Below are 23,426 nucleotides of genomic sequence, written 5' to 3'. Positions count from 1 at the left end.
TCCCATGTGGTGCCACGGTTCAAACCTGGGTCTTGAGAATGACACTGCAGGCACCCTACCAAGTGAGCTATCTCTCTGGCCCCATCCTGCGTTTTTATAGTCTTATTTTGACCACTGCAGGGCAGATCAATCCTCTCTTTGCTGAGCACTTCTCAATCACCATTCCCATTACTCAGTCCAGATTCCAGAGACAGGCATGACCTTGTCATGATAGTTCTTGGTTCACTTTTTTTGCCTTGCATTGTAATTTGAATCTATCTGCATTTAACTGTTTATTTCTACGTGTTATCTCCCACCAATAAAAGAGTTGAGAACCTGCATAAAAACTTTTTGTGAATATCTACTTAATAGAGATGAATGTAAAAATAAAACAGAGATGGTAGTCCGGGAAGTGGCACACTGGGTAGGGTACTGGACTCTCAAGCGTGAGGTCCCGAGTTCAGTCCCAGGCAGCACATGTACCAGAGTGATGTCTGGTTCTTTCTCTCTCTCCTATCATTTCTCATGAATAAATAAATAAAATATTAAAAATAACATAAAATACAGATGAATGAGCATAAAAAAATGGGGTCCACTCTCTACTGTCAGGGTCCTGTAGGAGTTCACTTATAAATACTGATGTGACAATAAACATTATCTAGAAAAATCTCATAACTCTAGCAAATGGGCCTTTTAAAACCTAGATGATTGAAGAAAACATAACAAACCATAGTTGCCAGGGACTGGAGGAAGGAGGAGGAAACATTTTGGGGGTGGGGTAATAATGAAAACATTCTGTTTTGAATCTGATGATGGTTAGTTACACAACTGAGAGTATCAGTCAAAATTCACAGATTTGAACCTCTGAAAGGAGTTAAAATTTCACCTTGTTTCACCTAGTATACATGACTTTGGAATATATATATATATATCACCTGAATGCTGGTAACCAGCGTAGAAAAGTAAATTCTTTGCTGGACAACGTAGAGTACCCAGCTCATATAATTATAATATCTCTAAGTCTAAATAACCCCCACAGGCATGTGCTGCTTTATGCCTGAGAAATTGGGAGTACTTTAGAAATGCTCCAACTTGTGTAAGTGGCAAACCCCAAAGAGAGGCAGGAAAATCCCAAAATCTGAGGTGCTTTCTGGAGGTTCTTTAGGCACCATTCCTAATCAGTTTCTCCCCACCCCAGCATTGCTCAGTATTGGTTAATGGTGGTGCTGGGGATTGTATCTGGGACCTCAGAGCCTCAAGCATGAAAGTCTGTTGTATGCTTTACATTGGTTTGGTCTAGCTCTCCCCCTGCAAGGAAAACTGGTTTAGTCCTGCTAGTTTCACGGGCGCACTTGTCCCCGCCCCAAAGAACCCCGACAGAGTTCAAGACTTCTTGGCACCGCCATGAGAGAAGGATGCAGGAGAGTTCTGTTTGGTGATTAGTTTGGGTTAGTTTATGAATCGTTGTTCGTGAATAAAGAAATACAGCTTCCCGGCTCAGCTGCATGTCTCTGGTCGTCTCTGTTACCCGCCCGTGAAGCCAGCGCCGATAAAACAACAAAAGTCTTTTTGCATAACCATTATGCTGTCTCCTGAGCTCCATAACCAATATCCCTCCCCTTCCTCTCATTGTCACTCAGGTGATGTAAAATGCTCTATTGGATCTTCAGGGAGGAGTGGCCACAGAGTAACCTAACCGTGACCAGATCAAACTCTTTCCCAAAACAGCAAATATCTACAACTATCAAACTTAACAAAATTCTCCACCTACAGCTGAGATATCCGCAGTAACACCACAGCCTCGCATGGGTGGTCACATGTGTGGTCAAGGTGAGAAGGGGAAGAATTTAGAGCTCTGGAAGAACACAGTGCCATTTTCCCTCTACACGCAGCAATAGTCAAGGAAACACACAGTGCTGGTTGTGAGAGAAGGGAACTTGGGACCTTTTTATCCATGACATCTGGGGTGTTAGCCTACTGAATTACAGGCAAGGATACACCAAAAAAGCAGGGAAGATTTGTGACCAAAAGAAATCCAGTTTGTCGTCAAAACATAAAGGTAATTTGGGCTCTCTCTCTCTCTCTCTCTCTCTCTCTCTCTGTGTCTCTCCCCACCCAAGCCTGGGATCTACAACATGTGAGCAAATGGCCTTCATGCTCCCTCTCCTTCTCTCTTTCTCTCTCACTGTCCAAATGCACTGCAACATGTGGGTGTTCTTTATTTTCTTTAATAAATTTTTAAATTCCTGGAAAAAAATTAAAGGTAGGGAATTCCAACCACAGATCTTGTATCTTGAAATATTATCCTTGAAATATGAGGAAGAGAGATCCAGGCAATGGCGTAGCTGGTTAAGCACACATGGTGCTAAGTGCAAGGACAGGTGTAAGGATCCTGATTCGAAGCCCTGGCTCCCCACCTGTGGTGGTGGTGGGGTTGCTTCACAGGCAGTGAAGCAGGTCTGCAGGTGTCTTTCTCTCCCTTCCTCTATCTTTCCCTCCTCTCTCAATTTCTCTCTGTCTTATTCAACAATAGCAATAGCAACAATAACAATAATTACAACAACAAGGGCAAAAAAAAATGGTGGGGGGAATGGCCTCCAGAAGCAGTGGATTCGTAGTGCAGGCACTGAGCCCCAGAGATAACCCTGGAGGGGAAAAAAAGAGCAAGAAATAAAGGTCTTTATAAATATCTAAAAACTAAAGGAATTTGCCACTATTAACTCCACATTACAAGAATTACTGAAAGGAGCCCCACAAGAAAAGCAAATGAATACATGTTTTAAGCAAAGGGGGGAAACTTCAAGTTCTCTAACTGCCTAGACCATAGCTCTGAGCATACATACTTACTTTTTACTTTTTTTTTTTTTTGCTGGGGTTCAATGCTAGCACTACAAATCCACTGCTCTTGACAGTCATTTTTTTTCCCATCTTATTGGATAGAAAGGGAGAAATTTAGAGAAGTGGAGGAGACAGAGAGGAAGAGAGGAAGATAGACACCTACAGACCTGCTTCAATACTTGTGAAGTGTTCCCCCCTGTAGGTAGGGAGCTGGGGGCTCAAACCTGTGTTCTTCTACAGGCCCTTATGCTCAGTACTATGTGCACTTAACCAGGTGCACCACCACATGGCTCCCTATAAATATTTTTTTTATTATTTATTTATTACCTTTTCATTGCCCTTGTTTTATTGTTGTAGTTATTGATGCTGTCATTGTTGGATATGACAGAGAGAAATGGAGAGAGGAGGGGAAGACAGAGGGTGAAGAGAAAGATAGACACCTGCAGACCTGCTTCACCGCTTGTGAAGTGACTCTCCTGCAGATGGGGAGCTGGGGGCTCGAACCAGGATCCTTATGCTGGTCCTTGTGCTTCCTGACACTTGCGCTTAACCCATTGCGCTACCGCCCAACTCCCATAAATATTTTCTTTAGCCTAAGTACTTAATGTTTTAGGCTTGTAAGGTGATCAAATTCTGACACTGGGCTTAAATTGTCAAAGCAGCTCAAAAATTCATTTTATATATAGTTTTTAAAAAAATATCTAAGTTATCTACTACAACCTTAGTCCAGATAGATCAAAACCATTTGGCCCTGTCAGTATCTCAGATATTAAGTTTAGTAGACACCCCTAAAGATCACAAAGCATAGTGATGTCAAATATAACACAATAGCTCCTAACCATTGGGGTTTTCATAGAAAAACAAACCCACAACTAACTTGGTTATACTAAAAATTAACTACTGTTACTTTAAACTCTTTTTAAAATTACAAGGAACATTTTCTATTCTCTTTAAGATTTTACTTCCCTAGTCCTGCCCATGCCTCTTAATATTTCTTCTCTCTGAGCCTTTACCATCATACTGGCTCTCTTGACCTCAACTGAATCATTGCTACCAATGCTGCCATCCCATGTTATGCTGCTACTGGCCTGTTACTGCAGATTGTTGCCAGAGACACCAAGCCTGAGATGCCAACCTCCCAACTCCTCTAATCTGGTGAGATCTTTCCTAACACGTGGGATTACCTAGTTCCACTTCAGATGGCATGTTATCTAAGAAAGTTACAGATACCAGATATAGGCTATGTACGGCCTAAGGTACTGGGTACAGGTGTACATGTATCCATAAGGGGCAATCATACATCTCAAAGTAATAATGCTTAGTAGCCCTCCAAGATTAGACTTACCTAATAAGTCTGGGATCCTAGCAGTAGGGTCTAAAGAAGGCATCATAAATTTTCTAACCAATTAGACTTAGACCTAGTAAGCCTGGCAATCTAGTAAAACGCCCTAAAGAAAGCAGACCCCATAAACCTAAAACCAGTCTGAATACAACAAATGACATTCAACACTTTAACAACTGGGAGAAAGTCCAAGCTTATCAGATAAAGAAAGGACTATAAAAGCTGGATAAGGGCAAGAGACAGGTTCACTCAGTGATGGCCTTTTTGGTCAATACTAGACCACTCCATCATCTGGGGCCCAGTGAGGGAATTCTTATACTCCCACACAAATATAATGGGCCTAGACTTCTATTAGATCCTTTTCTCCATTATCACTGGTCACTTCCAGCAGAAACATCATCATAAGACCACTTCCAGCAGGAACGTCATCATAAGACCTCTTCTGGACCACTCGAAGAACCTGTCCTCTTTATAAAGTAGCAATGGTAGAAACTGCCCCACTCTTTGAAGGGAGACTGTGTTATCCTACCCTACCACTTGAGGAACATGGGTCCTGAAATGTGTGCGTCTAGAATGTTCCCTGCTGTGACCATGGACTACCAGCTCACACTGACATAGACTTAAGAGGTTACATAGGCTCCTGTGCTAAATCTGAATATATATGAGCCCTGGGTCAGGTTGATAGGGTAGACAGTTAATTTTATTTAGATTTTCTTCAAATTTGGGCGCTACTATCTGCCTTAATCCAATTTCCAGCCCTATTCTCAATTCTGACACCATCTTCCCAGACAATATTTTTGTCCATCTCCATGTTAGCTATTAAACCCAACCAAACATATGAAAGTCATGGGTCCCTAGGAACATAAATAAAACAGACTTTCTGGCTAGCGTCTCTCCAATCTAAGATCCCCATTCTCATCTGCTCTGCTCCTACTTTTTGGTTCCTGTTGATCAATCATTTTGACCTCCTTTATATCTTATCACCTTTCAACCACCAAATTGTAGATGCTATCATGATTCTATCCTGACTCCCCTGGGCAGAACATCTCACCAATGTATCCCCGAACCTCACCTCTTCAGAGCCCTATCCCAGTAGGGAAAGATAGAAAGAGGCTGGAGGTAAGGATGAACCTGCCAACATCCACATCCTGAGGAGAAGTAATTACAGAAGCCAGAACTCCCACCTTCTGCACTCCATAAAGAATTTTTGCTTATACTCCCAGATGGGGAGAAATCTTACAGGAAAATGATCAAAGGGCCTTAAACTTCAATCCCATTGGGACCCAAAGATAAGAGAAAAAAAAAAAAAAGGAAGGTCATTTGGAAGTAGTAATAGTGTAGGTATGACTTAGAAAAAAAGAGAAGGCAGGACCATAGAGAAAACGAGCAGGGAGCTGGGCAGTAGCGCAGCAGGTTAAGCACGCGTGGCAGAAAGTGCAAGGACCAGTATAAGGATCCCCATTTGAGCACCTGGCTCCCTACCTGAAGGGGATTCACCTCACAGGCGGTGAAGCAGGTCTGCAGGTGTCTATCTTTCTCTCCCCCTCTCTGTCTTCCCCTCCTCTCTCCATTTCTCTCTGTCCTAGCCAACAATGACGACAGCAATAACAACAATAATAACAATGATGATAAACAAGAGCAACAAAAGGGAAAAAAATTAAAAAGAAAATATGAGCAATTATATATAGATAGATAGATAGTTACAGAAATAATAGTCAACCCACATCTCAACCTTGGGAGAACTACTGTAGTTTCTAATGGTGGGGCTGGGGATATAAAACTCTGGTGGTAAGGATGGTGCGGAATTATATCCCTGCTATCATATAATTATGTAAACCAACATTAAGCCACTAATAAAACTAAACAAACAAACCCAAAATGATCTACTGGAACTATTTATCTTTGAGCTTCACAAAAAAAAAAAAAAAAAAAAAAAACTACCGACACCTGGAAAATACTGCAATATAGCAAAAGCTACAGCAATCTGCCACATCAAAGACGCTCAAGTGACACAGCTCTAGGTGTTAAGAGTCTCTGGACTAATAAATAATAGTTAATAAAAACTAACTAACATTTCCTAAGCACTTAGTTTTGCCTTTTCCACTACCCTCTCTCACCCATATAATCTTATGAACCCATAGGGAAGTATAATAATTACCTTCATTTTAGACAGAGAGTTCAAAAAAACTAATTCAAATCAGTTAGCCAGAAAGGGACAGAATCAGAATTTCAATTCAGCTTTATGTGACCCCACAGATCAATTCCTTTTTTTTTTTTGCCACCAGAGATTTGATGAGACTTCATGCCTGCTGTATTCCACTGCTCCAATGGACTCTCTCTCTCTCTTTAGGTAGATGATGAGAGACACATAGAGAAATAGAGAGGGAGAGACAGAGAGAGGAGAGACACCACAACACCACTCCACCGCTCCTGGAGCATCTTCTTTGCATGGTGCTCCCATGTGGTGGGTAGGGGCTGGAACACTGGTCCTCCTGCATGGTAAAGTAAATACTGTAGTGGTTTAGCTAGCTCCTGGCCTCCAGTTTAACTCTTAAGTGATCTGCAATAAAATTTCCCTAGAAGAGTTAATAAAGTTAAAATAGTGACACTATTGGCTTTTCTAAGGTCCTCAAGGGATTAAAACTTTCAAATCTCACCTTAATGGGACACTGGACTAACATTCAACAGTGAAATTGCTTTTCTTTTTTCTTTTTCTTTTTTCTTTTAATTTTTATCAGAGACAGAAAGATACAGAGAGAGACCAGCGCTGCTCAGCTGTGACTTATGGTGGTGCTGAGATTCAATCTGGCACCTCAGAGCCTCAGGCATGAAAGTCCTTTGCATAACCATTATGCTATCTCCCCAGCCTATAAAATTGCTTTTCAACAGCTCTCCACTGAATAACAACAGAAAGACAGACACCTGCAGACCTGCTTCACCACCTGTGAAGCGACTCCCCTGCAGGTGGGGAGCTGGGGGCTCAATCCCAAATGCTAGAAGAACACCAGTCCATGCACTTTGCGCCACCTGCGCTTAACCTGCTGCGCTACCGCCCGACTCCCAGGAATGTAATTTTATCTAGATCTTGTTGAGGAGAGTTGCGACAGCATTATTCATGGCTGGTTACTGATGAACTGACTTGATTCCTTAAAAGGTCAATCTTACTTTATGAGTAACTACTGACTTAATGCAGTGCTCCACCTGAGAAAGTAGATGTCCCCACACTTTAGCAAAATTCTTATAATCAGAGACTATTAAAAATGGAAAGGGGGGGTCGGGCGGTGGCGCAGTGGGTTAAGCGCATGTGGCGCAAAGCGCAGGGACCGGCGTAAGGACCCCGGTTCGAGCCCCCGGCTCCCCACCTGCAGGGGAGTCGCTTCACAGGCGGTGAAGCAGGTCTGCAGGTGTCTATCTTTCTCTCCCCTTCTCTGTCTTCCCCTCCTCTCTCCATTTCTCTCTGTCCTATCCAACAACAAATTGCGTCAACAAGGGCAATAATAATAACCACAACGAAGCTACAATAAGGGCAACAAAAGGGGGAAAAAAATGGCCTCCAGGAGCGGTGGATTCATGGTGCAGGCACCGAGCCCAGCAATAACCCTGGAGGAGGAAAAAAAAAATGGAAAGGGGGCCGGGAGGCGGTGCACCTGGCTGAGTGCACATGTTACCTTGCACAATGACCTAGCTTTGAGCGCCCCCCATTCCCCACCTGCAGGGGGACACTTCACAAGCAGTGAAGCAAATACTACAGGGGTTTCTCTGCCTCTCTCCCCTACTATCCCTGCCCTTTAATTTCTCTGCTTTATCAAATAAGGAAAAATAGCCACCAGAAGTGGTGGATTCATTATGCAGACACTGAGTCCCTACTATGGTCCTAGTGATCACACACACACACACAGACACACACACACACACACACACACACACATAATAATGATAAGTAAACACATAGTAAATAAGAAGGCAGGGGTCGATAGTGTCATGATTATGCAAAGATACTCTCATGCCTCAGGATCCAAAGTCCCAGGTTCAATCCCCCCACACCATCATAAGCCAGAGCTGAGTAATGCTCTGGTAGAAAAATATGAAAGGAAAGACCTGGACTGGCCAGATAGCTCACTTGGACAGTGCACTTGCTTTGTCACGGACTCAGGTTTTGCAACCCATACCACACTAAGGGTAGCTTCAGTGCTGTGATGTCTTTCTTTCTGTCTCTTTATCACTGTTGCTCTATGTGAAAAAGTTGGCCTGGAGCAGTGACACCATAGTGATGACAAAAAAGAAAGTAAAGAAAGAAAGGGAAAGGAAGGAAGGAAGGAAGGAAAGGAGGGAGGGAGGAAGAAAGAAAGAAAGAAAGAAAGAAAGAAAGAAAGAAAGAAAGAAAGAAAGAAAGAGGAGGGGAGGGAGTCAGGCGGTAGCACAGCAGGTTAAGCACAAGGATCTCCATAAGGATCGTGGTTCGAGCCCCTGGCTTCCCACCTGCAGGGGAGTCACTTCACAAGTGATGAAGCAGGTCTGCAGGTGTCTGTCTTTCTCTCCCCCTCTGTCTTCCCCTCTTCTCTCCATTTCTCTCTGTCCTAGCCAACAATAACGATATAATAGCAACAACAATAATAAATACAACAATAAAACAACAAGGGCAAAAAAGGGAATAAATAAATAAGTATTTAAGAAAAAAAGAAAATAATGGAAGGGTGGGTGGATGAGAGGGAGAGAGAAAGAGGGAGAATGAGTAAGAGGGAGGGAGGGGAGGAGGAAGGAAAGAAGGAAGGAAGGAAGGAAGGAAGGAAGGAAGGAAGGAAAGAAGGAAAGAATGAAAGAAGGAAGGAAGGAGGAAGGGGGAGAGAAAATGAGAGCGAGAGAGAAAGAAAGAAATGATGAAATGGAAAGAGCTTTCAAGTGAGTTAGTTCTCCTGTCTCAAAGACTATGAGGTGGAGCTTGATGGAGGTGCACCTGTTGAGCACACATGTTACAATGCACAAGGACCCAGGTGTGAGCCCCCGGTCTCCATTAGCGGGTGGGAAAGCTTTGTGAGTGGTGAAGCAGGGCTGCAAGTGTCTCTCTTCCTCTCCATCTGCCCCTTCCCTCTCAATTTCTGACTGACTGTATCCAATAAATAAATAAATAAATAATGTAATTTAAAAAAACTGAGAAGTATGGTGGTTATCATTTGGAGGGAGGGGCACAGAACTTTGGTGGTAGGTGGGGTGTGGAACTATACCCTGTAATCTTATAATTCTGTAAACCACTATTTGATCACAAATAAAAAAAATAACTTGGGAAAAGTGGGTTAGTCTCAAGATTTTACATGTGAGAAAAAAAGACAAAATCGAGCAAGGTCAAGAAAATTGCCAGGGTCATGGACCCACAGAGTTAAAAAAATCAAGAAGAAAAAAGCCTATTATCAGGGCACATCAAATCAAACTATCCACATAATACTATGGAGAGAAATTTTTTTTCTGAGCCTCTCTGAAACTCTAGGTTATCAGCACAATTAAAACTACCCCTGACTCAGACAAAAGTTGCAAAACAAGATCAGAAGGGAAAACACTAAGCAGAATTTGGACTGGAGTTGGTGTATGGCACCAAAGTAAAAGGCTATGGGTTGGGGGTGGGGGGGAGTGGGATCTAGGTCCTGGAACATGATGGCAGAGAAGAACCTAGTGGGGGTTGAACTATTATGTGGAAAACTGAGAAATGTTATGCATGTACATTCTATTGTACTTTACTGTCGACTGTAAACCATTACTCTCCCAATAAAGAAATTAAAAAAAATCTACCCCTGACAACAGCATAGATGAAGGCTACTTTCTGTCTAAGTATATGTTAATCTTCGATAATATAATCATCAGAATATTATTACTTTGCCATGCAACTCTGCAGTGATTTTTCCACACAGACACATTTGCCCCTTGTAAGACTGTCATGTGACTGGCAAGATCCGTGTTATTATCTCCATTTTAAGTCTGAGGCAATTGAGTCTCACAGAAAATAAAGGAATTTGTATAAGATCACATGGTTAATAAATAAAGTAAAGATATGAGTCTCAAACATAGGTCTTTTAACTTCTAATCTGTGTCCTTTTTCTCTTTTTAATAAAATATGGTCATGTTTGGATTAGATCCCCAAAGGCAATGAATGGGGGGGGTACAAGTCAAAGTCATGAAAGACTTTTCACTGGCATTTCTTTTCCCCCCACCAAGATTATCACTGGGGCTCGGTGTCATTATTATAATCCACTGCTCCTGGTGGCCACTTTTTCCTTTCCTTTCCTTTCCTTTCCTTTTTTTTTTTTTCCTTTGTATTTTATTCGATAGGTCAGAGAGAAATTGAGAGGGGGTGGTGAATACACACACACAGATAAATACCTGCAGACCAGACCTGCTTCACTCCTTATGAAACTTCTCCCTTCCAGGTGAGGAGCAAGGGCTCAAACTCTGGTCCTTCTGCATGGTAATGTGTACACTCAACTGGATGCAACACTGCCCGGCCCCAGAATTCCCCCCACTCACCATGTATATATATATATATATATATATATATATATATATATATATATATTTTTTTTTTTTTTATTTCATGAGAATGAGGCCTGTATACCACCCTAGCATATGAGATGGTGGGAATCAAACTCCAGATTTCACACATTCAAGTCCTAAGCTATATCACTGAACCACCTCTCTAACTTCCCTGGATCTCAGCCCCCTCATGAGCGGGAAAGAGAGTTTCTAGCTCAAGAGGGGCCATGAAATTATCTTTTAGATGGAATTTTTCCTATCTTAAGCACCAGAAAATAAAAGGGGTGGTGGGGGACAAAAGAATTCACCTCTGAGGGTCCGGGCAGTAGCACACCAGGTTAAATGCACGTGGCACTAAGAGCAAGGACCGGCACTAGGATGCTGGTTTAAGCCCCCAGCTCCCCACCTGCAGGGGGGTCGATTCACAAGCGGTGAAGCGGATCTGCAGGTGTCTAACTTTTTCACTCTCTCTGTCTTCTCCTCTCTCGATTTCTCTCTGTCCTACCCAACAACAACAAAATGGAAAAAAAAATGGCTGCCAGGAGCAATGGATTTGTAGTGCAGGCACCGAGCCCCAGCAATAACCCTGGAGGTAAAAGAAAGAAAGAAAAAAAAAAAGAATTCACCTCTGGTCACCCTCAAATCATTATGAATTCTGATGCCATAGACTGCCAGCCCTGAGTTACAACCCTGAGTCATTAAACCTGTTCCCTCACTTGTGAAGCAATCTGTCCACCTGCAACTTCACTCCTTCCTATTGCTACTTGGATTCTGTTTGGTGAAAAATGCAACTCAAGGTTTGCTTTAGGTAAAGCCAGTCAAATTTGGAAGCAATTAACAAGAACAACAACAGCAGAGAGTGTCCTACCGAGTGCATTTGGGGTAGCCAGAAGTAAGATAAAATCAAAATAACATTAGTTTCTAATTGCCAGGTGTCTAATGACTAAGGATTGCTTGACTGACTGCAGAGCAATGAACAGCCTCCTTTGTTTCACAGCAATCTCTATTTTATTGAAGGGTGGGGTTGCCGTTTATCAAAGAACACACTTGTATCATAAAGCTCTGCCTGGGCTAGTAAGACAGAATGTCCACACCTGCAAACTTCCTGAGCACTGGCCGGGAGACCATTTCAACACTACTCAGCAAAAGCTCAGCTAACCTGGGCAAGAGGCCAGGAGGGTATTGTCAGAACAATTCAACATGTTGCTAGCTCCTTCCACTTCCTAAAAACACAAGTCACAACACACACACACATATACAAAATAATTCAATGCTAGAAGAAAGTAAAACAAAAAGGAGTTGTATTGTTGTTTTTTATATCTCCCTTCTCTCCTCCCTTAAAGAAAAAACAAACAAACAAACAAGGGTAGGTCTCTGGACAGTAGTTATCTATGGCTTTATTTGTTTGCTGTCTGTCTCCCTCCAAGAAACTAAAAATTGCATCTGCCTTGTTCCCCAAACCATTTCCTGTTCATTGTCCTGAGTTTGGTACACAGAAGGTGCGGAATGTATGCAGTTAGTCACATGGGAGAGACTCAGCATTAGTGGACATGCTGTAAGTACTCAGCTGCCATGCTCCTGCTTTAGTGTAGATAGCTAGGTAAAGCTAAGAGTGCATTCAACTGAAAAAAAAAATGCATTTAGCTGTTGTAGACAAGCAGTTTAGATCAAGACACAGCTTACTGACAACCACATGCATGTGTATGTTTCCTTACCATGAGCTATGGCAAGAGTAAAACAAAATACAGCAGCAACCAAGCAATCCAGTGTGTCAGGACAACAGTGCAGTTCACTTTACACTTTAATAGGTTCACTTTACAAAACAGCAACCCTATACAGAATGAAAATGTCCCATGTGGCTGGCCTTTATCTCAGATTAATTTTTTTGATATTCAATCTAGTGCCCTTAAAAGAATTTACAGATGTGAATACAGAGGATGTTAAGAACTTATTTCAGCTGGCTTTATTTTTCCATGATGTTTATGTGTATTTTTTGGGGGGGAGAGGCATTGCTCTGGCATATGCAGTATTAGAGATTAAAGTTGAGGCCTCCTGCATGTCAATCCCATGTTCTACCCACTGAAGCACCACCTTCTTAGTACCCTGGCCACTGGTACCAATTTTAATCTTACAAAATATGCCTATAAAGCTTGAATGAAAACACTTTGTGGCTCTCATTGTGAAAAAAGGAAATGAAAACTGAGTTTAGAAACAAATGAACTGAAAGCCAGAGATGGTGTCATTTTCAAATGAAGCACTTGAAAGGCAAAGAGAGACTGAAAGACAATCTCTCAAATGTCACAGTGGCCTCAGAATCAGAATCCCCTTGTTTCCACAAATGACAAATCTGAGATGGCTAATTAATGTTCATGTGAGAAGAGTGTGGACAAAAAGCTCCGTGCAAGGTTAAAAACCCAAGGCAGTGCTATTGTAAGCAATGTTTACCAATTACCCGTTTCTTCATGATGCTTCTGTGGATCCACTTCATATATAATTATCTACCTTCAGAAGAACCACCAACTAATTAGAAAAACTCAAAACTCATTTTACTACCGTCTGTTATCATGTGATTATGAAGTCAAAGAAGAGAATGGTTTCCATTCAGCAGGTGATTCTCCTGCTGGTGACTCACTAAACCAGTACTGACTTCATGTAGCACCAATCACAACAAAGGGCAAAGAGCAAGCAGCCTGCCTCAGAGAGAATGGACATATTGAAGACTTTACCAGAATGCTTAGAAAAAAAAGCTCTTGATTCAAGTTTTGCTTTTGTTTGGCATTTTAGCTAAGACTAAATTCTCCTCCTACATGAAGGGACGTTCCTCAAACCAGCCAACTAATTCAAAATAAACTGAATATTGTTTTATTTTATTTTATTTTATTGTTGATACAGACAAGAGAGAAACTGAGAGGGAAGGTGAGGTAAAAAAAGAGAGAAATAGAGACACTGCAGCACTGCTTTACCACTTGTGAAACTTCCTCCTTAGAGGTGTGGGTCCTGAGGCTTGAACCCAGGACCTTGAGCATGGAAATGTGTGCACTTTACCAGGCACCTCCTGGCCCCAAAATAAAATAAATATTAAGCAAAAGTGTCTGAATATTTGATTAGTATCTGCCTTCAAAAAAACAGAAACAACAACAGGGTATGAAAGGTTCCAACTGAGGTTGGCAAGATAGCTTATCTGGAAGGATGCCTGCCTTTCTATGTGCACAACCAAGGCTTAAGGCCCTGGCACACCACATGTGCGTACCACAACAATGGAGAAAGCTTTAGTGTTGTGGTGTCTTTGCTTCTCTCTTTCTTTTTTGAATTTATTTTTTATTCTTTTATTTATAAAAAGGAAACATTGACAAAACCATAGGATAAGAGAGGTACAAATCCACACAGTTCCCACCACCAGATCTCCATATCCCATCCCCTCCCCTGATAGCTTTCCTATTCTTTATCCCTCTGGGAGTATGGACCCAAGGTGACTGTGGGATGCAGAAGGTGGAAGGTCTGGCTTCTGTAATTGCTTCCCCACTAAACATGGGCGTTGACAGGTTTGATCCATACTCCCAGCCTGTCTCTCTCTTTCCCTTGTAGGGTGAGGCTCTGAGGAAGCGGAGCTTCAGGACACATTGGTATGGTTGTCTATCCAGGGAAGTCTGGTCGGCATCATGCTAGTATCTGGAACTGCAAAAGCTGAATAAAGGCAAGAGACTGGCATACTTTAATGATGACTCGTTAGTCACTATCAGGCCACCCCATCAGCTGGGGACCTATTCGGGGAGTCCTAAGATTCCCAAACAGACATGATGGGCCTAGACCTCAAATAAATCTCTCTCTCCATTGTTACCGGTCATCTCTATCAGGAACAACAAAATAGACCCCTTTGTAGGGTCCCTCATAGGACCTTGCACTCAACTTGTGTCAACAACGGTAGAGAATGTTCCATCCTCCAAAGGGAGGATGGACAACATACTCTATACTACACCTGAGAAAGATGGGTCAATATTGGGGCAGCTTGGAATGTTCCTACTCATGACCACAGAATGTGAGCTCATATCTACAGGGATGCAAAGGACACATAGGCTCCTAAACTGAAAATGCTTCTCTCTTTCTACCTGAAAAAGTCACCCTGGAGTGGTGATGTCCCAGCATTCCTGTGAACTGCCCCATGCAGTTTCTCCCTCTTGAGGGGAACTTGGCCACTCCAGGAAGCTGTGAATCTAAGTCCAGTCCCTGGTTAGTCTTTTCTCATGTCTCCATTATTTTTCTTCATAGCCTTTATCACAAGTGGCAACACTGGCACTATCTGTGGCTTCCTGTATTACTGGTGTCCTTCTGTGAAACTAGGAAATGAGCCTGCCTTGTTCCTCAATCCACTTCCTGTTCACAGTGCTGAATCTGGGATACAGAATAGATGCCAATTTTTTGTGGAATGCAAGTTTGGCCTTGGGTGATAGGTCTCTGTGTCTTAATCTCTTCTTTTGAAGAATCTTTGTGGCTGGTCTGTCATGGAACAGATTTAATAGAGCCCTCACAGAGTCTTCCTTGGTTCCTGAGCTGCGTAAACAACACTTTTGTCTCCAAGGTCAATTACTGACAGATTGAGAGTAGAGTCATTGGCCACTTTGGGGTAAGTGGAGGACTATTTCATCTTCTTGGGCTTTTACTCAGTTATCTTTTCTTGAGATGAACTAATCTAAATTTCTTTCATGTGATCTTCAAGGGCCTTTATTTTATTTTTTATTTTTTAGCTCTGAAATATGAAAACTGGGGCTGGAACTTAAATTTTGAGCTAGTTCCAAGACTTCCTCCCACTATGTCATTTCAAGTCAAGTTTTTATAAATTATAGATCCCAGAGCTCATGTATATAACAAAGAGAGAGAGAGAAAAAAGGGAGAGAGAGAGATGTCAAAATAGTTTACCTATGATGTTCACCGTACTATCCACTTCATTTTTTATAGCTGAAGTCAGGACCGCATACTCAGGAGAAAGATCACTTACTCCATTACTAAGCCCCAAAGATGACTCAACTGGTTCTTGCTAGGAAGAAGAAAAGAAAAAAGAATTGAGAACACTTCCTTTCCCCTCCTTTTTCTTAGCTTATATCCTACCCTCTTTCTAGTTTCTTTAATTCCCATTAATCTTCCTGAAAAACTCCCTACTTCTTTAAAGTCAGCCCCCAGTTAAAGCAGCACATTCCTATGGAGTGTACGTTTCCTTCATGTTCCTATAAGGAAATAGAGTCAGCACATTTGGCCTGCCTATCTGGAACATGGACACCTGTAGACAACAGCTGTGGAGTTCAACAGAGCTGACCAGCTCTGCATGAAAAATTATATCTGGGAGTTAGTTGGGTGGTAGCTCAGTGGGTTAAGCACATGTGGCACAAAGCACAAGGACTGGCATAAGGATCCCGGTTCGAGCCCCCAGCTCCCCACCTGCAGGGTAGTCGCTTCACAGGCAGTGAAGCAGGTCTGTAGGTGTCTATCTTTCTCTCCTCCTCTCTGTCTTCTCCTCCTCTCCCCATTTCTCTCTGTCCTGTCTAACAACAACGACATCAATAACAACAACAATAACTACAACAACAATAAAAAAAAAGGGCAACTAAAGGGAAAATAAATAAATATTTAAAAAAGAAAAAAAGAAAAATTATATCCTCACTATCTTGGCAATTTCAAGCCTTCCTTTTGGGAGGGGTGGGGGAGAGGAAGGGAGGGAATGCTCCAAAAAGTCAACTCTTGGCTTTTTCTCTGTGGGAGGAATCACAGTAACTCTTTACAGTTATTTCTGAGGAAAAGTTCTGTCTCAACAATGGGCCCAAGAAACAAGAGCCCAGAGGATGTGTTTATTTGCCCTGGATTTCTCAGATCTAATTTTCCCTAGATTCTGACCATATAAGTAAGCATCCCACCCTGGGGTTATGTGGCAGTACCACAGGTTAGACCCAGTTGTAGCCACCTATCCCTGAAGTTGTCTAATTAGGTAACCTCATAACCACAGATCCACATCCAGTGCCAGAATGTTACATCCAACCCAAAAGACTACCCACTCTCACTGATGAAACAATGAAGACATAGTCCTTTTCCTTAGGCCTGTTCTAAACTCTAATTTATTCAAGTGCACTAGATCCTCCAATCACTCTGAGAGTATCGACCCACCCTACAGGGAGCTGCTTCTGAGGTACATATTGACATCAGCATTTTAATGAGAGTTTTTCCTCAAAGATTTGCATTGACATCTGTGGTAGCAAATCAAGTCAAAAAAAAAAAAAAAAAAAAAAAAAAGCAAAAGCCACACAGAGCAATTTCTTTGGAAAGCCAAAATGGACAAAACGTTAGAGGGGATGGAAAGAACACAAGACAAAAGCAGATCAAATGAATAGAAAAAAAAACTTTGCTTTGAAACATTCAGAGTGGTAAACTATAGGAAATCTGCTTATGTGCTACTTGAATCAATAATGACCCCCCCCCAAATAATTCTAGGGAAGTCACAAAGGGAAAGGGGAAAATACCACCTCCTCCCTAAATGATTCTGTTAGGCCAATTCCCACCATGACAACCACAACTTAATCATAACTTCAAATATATCACTTCTGGTATAGCTCAGTTGTTAAAGAAACAAAACCAAACAAACAATAATTAACACAAAAACACTACATGGTTGACTAGATGCACCAAGGAGTAAACATAAGGAATAAAGAGCCCAGGGCATCCCAATGGGCAGACTTTTTACTGACATGTAGCATCTTTACATTTTTCCATTTTTCACAAGTTCCAAAGAAAAAGTCTTTCCTTTCTGGGGGACAAAGAACCTCATTTGCCTGTGAACATCTTTTTCTCCTCCTTTACAGACATATTTCTAAACAAGCACTTTCCTCCCCTTATGGTTCCCTTTCCCTATAACCCTGTTAGCATCTGTAGTCTGGCTTTGGCTCCACTGAAGGAATCAAGCTCCTGGCTCAGGGGGTGGGGAGGGGGTTGGAGATTTTGGATTCAAGCTAGGCTCCGTCAATTCTCACTATATGCAGGATGGTAGTTAACCTCTTTAAGTCTCTCAGGGCACTATAGATATCTGTAAACTGAAGGGGAATAATATAGCCCATTTCCTAGAGATGATGTAAAGATGAAAAGAGGTAAATATGGGGAACAGGGAGATGGTTCAGCAGTGAGAACCTGCTTTGCATGCAAGGCTCTGGATTTGATCTCTGGCACATGGGAAAAGGAAGAACTCCACAGGTGATGAAACAATGTTTTGCACATTTCCCTCTCTCTCTCTCTCTTTCTCTCTCTCTCTCTCTCTCTCTCTCTGTGTGTGTGTGTGTGTGTGTGTGTGTGTGTGTGTGTATGTGTGTGTGTGTGTGTGCATGTGTATAAAAATAGAATAAAGCTGCGCTGGGTTGGCAGCTCATATAGTTCATGCATGTATGAGATCTGAGTTTGATCTGGCACTCTATGAAAATAAATAAGGTATATATGCACCCAACACTTTTTTTTTAATGTCTCAAAGTTTCCAGTAAATTTTTTTTTTAAATTTTTATTATCTTTTTTTTTTATTTTAATCTTTATTTACTGATTGGATAGAGACAGTCAGAAATCGAGAGGAAGGGAGAGAAACAGAGAGACACCTGCAGGCACTGCTCACTACTTGCAAAGCTTTTCCCATGCAGGTGGGGACCAGGGGCTCGAACCTAGGTCCTTGCACACTGTAACACATGTGCTTAGCCAGGTGCTACACCACCTGGCCCCATTTATTATCTTTATTTATTGGATAGAGACAGCCAGAAATCAAGAGAGAAGGGGGTGACAGAGAGGAAGAGAGACAGAGAGACACCTGCAACCCTGCTTCACCACTCATAAAGCTTGTCCCCTGCAGGTGAGGACCAGGGGCTCGAATAATACATGCGCTTAACCAGGTGCATCAACACCCAGCCCCTCCAGTAAAATTCTTGTCCCAAGTCCCTTCTGCCAACCTCATACTCTGATATCCAACAAAAAGGACTATCTTCTCCCTTCTTGATGACATGAACCATCTGATATGACTTGCAATGCTCTACCTTTCCGATGGCAACTTCCTTTCTTGCCAGTTCCAGATGACTCCTTTTTTCCACCTTCCTCTTTCCAAGCAAGTCCCACATTTCATTACCCCACTTCCATTCCCTCAATTCAATCAAAGGGGACTAAGTCCAGAACATCTGAAGGAATTATGGGGAAGGAAGTACTAATTTTTATGGGTTTCTTCTGTTGCTTTATTTTTTTCTCATCTGCTTCTATCTGTCCTCTAAAAGCAACAAGAAGGAATTATATATACATAAAAAAAAACCCTACATTCTATTCTGACATTTCCAACTGAAGACCTCAAAGTGTTTCACATGATCTACAGTTTAATAAGCAGCAAGTGATACTTTCATCATTTTACACTTGAGAAAGCTATGACTCAGAGATTAAATTAATTTACCAGGATTCCTGAGGCAACATAGGAACTGGACTCAGTATTTGCTCATGCAACACAGTTCCATTCCAGGAATTTTCTTTCTTGATCAACTATTGCATCTTTTACTAACTTCAATGGGTATTGAGGCAGAATTATCCACACCACATTACTCTGTTCATCTCAACCTTGTATCACACATCACTCCTAAAATGAACAGTGGGCTAACAGATAGAGTGCACACATTAGTTACCATGTGCAAGAACCTGGAGACTCAAGCTACCACATGGGCTTTTTCTACTTCTCCCTTGTTGAGATAATTAACATGTCCTTCATTCCGGAACTCTCCCCTCTACCCCTATCAATTCCTTAGAACCTTTACCATGGGGGTTCCAGTCTTCCAAAGCCCACTCTTACTGCCACATGTAAAAAAATGTCCTGCCGGACTAGCTTCGCAGGCGGGAGAAAGAGACGACCAGTTCAGTCTTTATTCATGTGGAACGCAGCACAATCTAAGCTATCTCTAATCACAATCCTGTCCTTATATATCCTGAGGCGGAATAGTCAGGTCCGAAGAGGATGTACATAGGATAGGGGGTGGGGAGAAGGAAAAAGCTCGAACCAGTGAGGATTAAACCAATGCCCTGGAGGCAGGGAGGTGCTTAGTTAACAGTGGTTATGTAAATAGAATAAATTAAGTGTTAAACTGGGGGGATTAAACCAATGAAACAGAAGGGGTCTTAGAAGCAGAATTTAGAAGCATACCAAAAATGTCCTTTGTTCCCTTCTGCTATTTAAAACCTGCCTTCTGTATAATAAACATATCATTTGTGATTAAAATGGTCTCCTGGTCTTTTCCAGTTGTTAGCCACTAGAGTTAACACGAGAGGCCAGTAACATGGCTTACTTCTGCTGTGAGGTCTCCCACGCGAGTACCAGCAGGTATGTTTTCCTTCTCTCTCTGCTTTTCACCTGTTGTTGGGGGTGGGTGGGGGTGAAGTCTACCAGGAGTGGTGGAATCATGTAGGCACAAAGCTCCAGCAAAGCCCTGGTGGGAGAGAGAGAGAGAGAAAGAGAAAAGAAGAAGAAAGAAGAAGAAGAAGAAGAAGAAGGAGAAGGAGAAGGAGAAGGAGAAGAAGGAGAAGGTGGAGGAGGAGGAGGAGGAAGAGAAGATGATGATGTTTGAGAAGGAGGAAGAGAAGGAAGGAAGGAAGGAAGGAAGGAAGGAAGGAAGGAAGGAAGGAAGGAAGAAAGGAAAAGAAGTTACTGAAATCTGGAAGGAAGGAAGGAAGGAAAAGAAGTTACTGAAATCTGGACTACATGTATACATTTGAAAGCAAGTGGCTCAGATTTAGAAAAGTGGTGAACAGTTTTCTATGTAATAAGTGTACAGGCCTCCTACAGGTGATGGATAACTCTTGTCACAGTCTCTGGTCTTCCTAGTTATCCCATCCCTATCCTATCCCAAGTGTCTCCATCCCCACTGTACCATAACTGGCTTAATTACCCTTGAGCCAGGCTTCTCTTTTTGTTCTCTCTTTCAATTTAGTCGTAGTTTCTAACAACAACAACAACAAAAAGATTGTGCTTGATTTCAGACTCTACCATGGTGTACTCAGACTATTCAATATTTAGTCCCAAGGCATTTTTTTCCTTATTATAGGATCTGAAGTTTGATCTACTATTCAGAATTTTAGGCAAAAGCAAACTGAACAGGAAAGCTTTCAGGGAAGAATACAGATTTCTTTGGGCCTCTAAAATAATGTGTCTGAGTTTGGTCTCAAATATTTGCTAAAGGAGTTCCCCATCCCCCTATTACAAATCTATTCTGTCTGTTCCTCTACCACAGCGCCTTGTCTAGTGGTCCTCTTCCCCCTGAGGAAAATATAATGGCCATAAAATCATTTTCCACCTCAAGCAGTACATCCTAAGAAATTCCTTAATTCATTTCCCCAACTCCAACCCCGCCCCCACCAAAAAAATAAAAGTATTGTAAGTCACTCTGCTATCAAACTTCTCAGACTGGCCACTAAATTCATAAAAGTAACCCTTGGAACTGGACCATGAAGGGCCAGGAGGCCTCCAAGAACAGGAATTCTAGTAAAATAGGCCATAGTCACTAGCCTAGACTAACGTCATTCTCTTACTTCCTACTCTTACTGTAACTTCCTTTTTGGCCTTCTCTTGCTCATTTTTTTTCCTGTCCTCTTATTGGATCTGTATTTTCATCTCATATGGCTTCTGTTTTTGAGAAGGCATTTGTTATTTTTTATTTTATTTATTTACTTTTTATAGGGCTTGAGAACTCAGAGTCTCCTCTCTGATCCACCTGTATTCATTCTCTCTCTCTCTCTCTCTCCCTCCCTCCCTCCTTCCCTCTCCCTCTCCCTTTCTCTCCCTCTCCCCTTCTCCCTCTCCCTCTCTCTCTTCCCCCTCTCTCTCACCCTCTCTCACCCTCTCTCTCCCTCTCCCTTTCCCTCTCCCTCTCTCTCTCTCTCTCTCTCCTTCTTCCTTCCTCCCTCTCCCTCTCTCTCTCTCTTTTATCATAGTACTGTTCAGTTCTGACTTATGGTGGTGTAGAAGATTGAACCTGAAGGATCCTCCAGTGCAGTGGGAGCCAGACTCAAACCAGAGTCAAGAACATCACAAAGCAGGGCACTATCCAAGTGAGTTATTTCACTGGCCCAGTACTTTCTAGGTTTTTTCTTTCTTTTTTTTCTTTTTTTGCCTCCAGGATTATTGTTGGGGTTCAGTGCCTGCACTACGAATCCACTGCTCGTGGAGGCTATATTTTCCCTTTTGTTGCCCTTGTTGTTCATCGTTGTTGTTGTTATTATTATTGTTGTTGTCATTGTTGTTGGATAGGAGAGAGAAATCATGAGAGGAGGGGAAGACAGAGAGGGGGAGAGAAGACAGACAGACATCTGCAGACCTGCTTTACCACTTGTGAAGTGACCCCTCTCCCCTCCCCCACCCCCACCACAGGTGGGGAGCTGAGGCTTTGATCCGGGATCCTTATCCTGGTCCTTGCACTTTGCCATGTGTGCTTAATCCCAGCCCCCAGTACGTTCTAGTTTTAAAGCATGTCTAATTCATCAGCAATCTTAGGAAGCAGAAGTCTTTTCTTCCGACTCACTCAACCTACATGCCTTTTGTTTTCTCACACATGTTCCTGCTTTAATTAAGTCACTTTCTTGACTCATCTATTGAAGAGTAGCTCTAATCACCAGATCTTTGTTTCTGATACTCCTGATGCTGGGAAATGACCACCATTTAACTCAAGTCAATCCACCACCCAAGGCCTGGCTCAAGTCCAGCAGTTTCCCAAAGGCTGACGAACACTGAAAGTGGTAAGAGAGTAGAGGTTCTGGAGTTGCAATGATCTGGATTCAAATCCCAGCTCCATAATGCAGCCCAATTTTGGGAAATGACTTAATATTGTTCCTCCATTTCCTCACAGGTAAAAATGAGATAACTTACCATACAGGGAGAACTAAGTGAGATAATAATTAGAGCTTGGCAACCAGGTGTTTGCATACCCAGTAGAGTACACTTGTTTCCATGTGCAAGCAAGAAACTAGTTTCCAGCCCCTGGTCCCCATCCTCAAGGAGAGAACTTCATGGAGTAATGATGCAGCTGTCTCTCCTTCTCTCTGCCTCTGTCTCTCTCTCTCTCTCTATCAAAAAGTGGCCACAGGTAACAGTCCAGTGGAGTGGTGTAAGCATCAAATCCCAGTGATAACCCTGGTAACAAAAAATAAATAAAATAAAACTTAGGATTTAGTAAGGGTTAAAAAATATCAGTTTCTAGTCCCTATTTAATCTACTTCTGTCCTTACTGATGTTGGCTTTCTGGTTTTTTTTTTTTTTTTTGAGCCCATAAATGCACTGACATATAAAGAATGATAGTATCATTCATTACCATGTTTGCTATTATTTCTTTAGACAGCTAGTTGTTTCTACACAGTGGGAGCTCAGGTAAAGGGCAACACAGTTCTCTTAGTATAAAGAATATATTCAGAGAGAATGTCAGAGAACTACAAAGCTTCCTTTGTTCTGTACCTACTACATGGCCAATGGGCCCTCCCAGTTTCAGGGAAACTGTCTGCTGAATGAGCATCTAGGATGGAGAGCAATCACTTGAGTGTACCAAGGATCAGTCTAACACTTAGTCTGCCTGCTCTAAACATCACTTGCTAATTAGAACTTCAGATCGATTTGAATTGACTGAAGACTGGGAAGACCTTGTTTCAACAGCAAGTTTTCCTACTTTGCTACTACACATAGGACAGATTTTCTCAGCAGAAGAAACCCATTAGTGTGTCCTGA

At 42.1% G+C, this 23,426-nt stretch overlaps 1 protein-coding gene across 5 annotated transcripts in view; it reads right to left on the bottom strand.

Moving 5' to 3' along the window:
- The window catches only part of IRF2 (interferon regulatory factor 2), a 106,256-nt gene that overhangs the window by 17,054 nt on the left and 65,776 nt on the right, over nucleotides 1-23,426 (bottom strand). For 4 of the 5 annotated variants that reach the window (XM_060183987.1, XM_060183997.1, XM_060183970.1 and 1 more), the window contains exons 6-7: nucleotides 20,005-20,145; nucleotides 15,593-15,710 (exon numbers count right to left, since the gene is read on the bottom strand). In XM_060183987.1, coding sequence (XP_060039970.1) covers nucleotides 15,593-15,710; nucleotides 20,005-20,145 — 259 coding nt within the window. The remainder of the gene's footprint in view (nucleotides 1-15,592; nucleotides 15,711-20,004; nucleotides 20,146-23,426) is intronic. The other variant, XM_060183977.1, reaches the window with a different exon arrangement.

The sequence above is a fragment of the Erinaceus europaeus genome, chromosome 2 (genome assembly GCF_950295315.1).
Source record: "Erinaceus europaeus chromosome 2, mEriEur2.1, whole genome shotgun sequence".
NCBI classification, from domain to species: Eukaryota; Metazoa; Chordata; class Mammalia; order Eulipotyphla; family Erinaceidae; genus Erinaceus; species Erinaceus europaeus.
The sequence above is the reverse complement of the archived record's forward strand: the minus strand, read 5'-3'. Positions and strand labels throughout refer to the sequence as shown.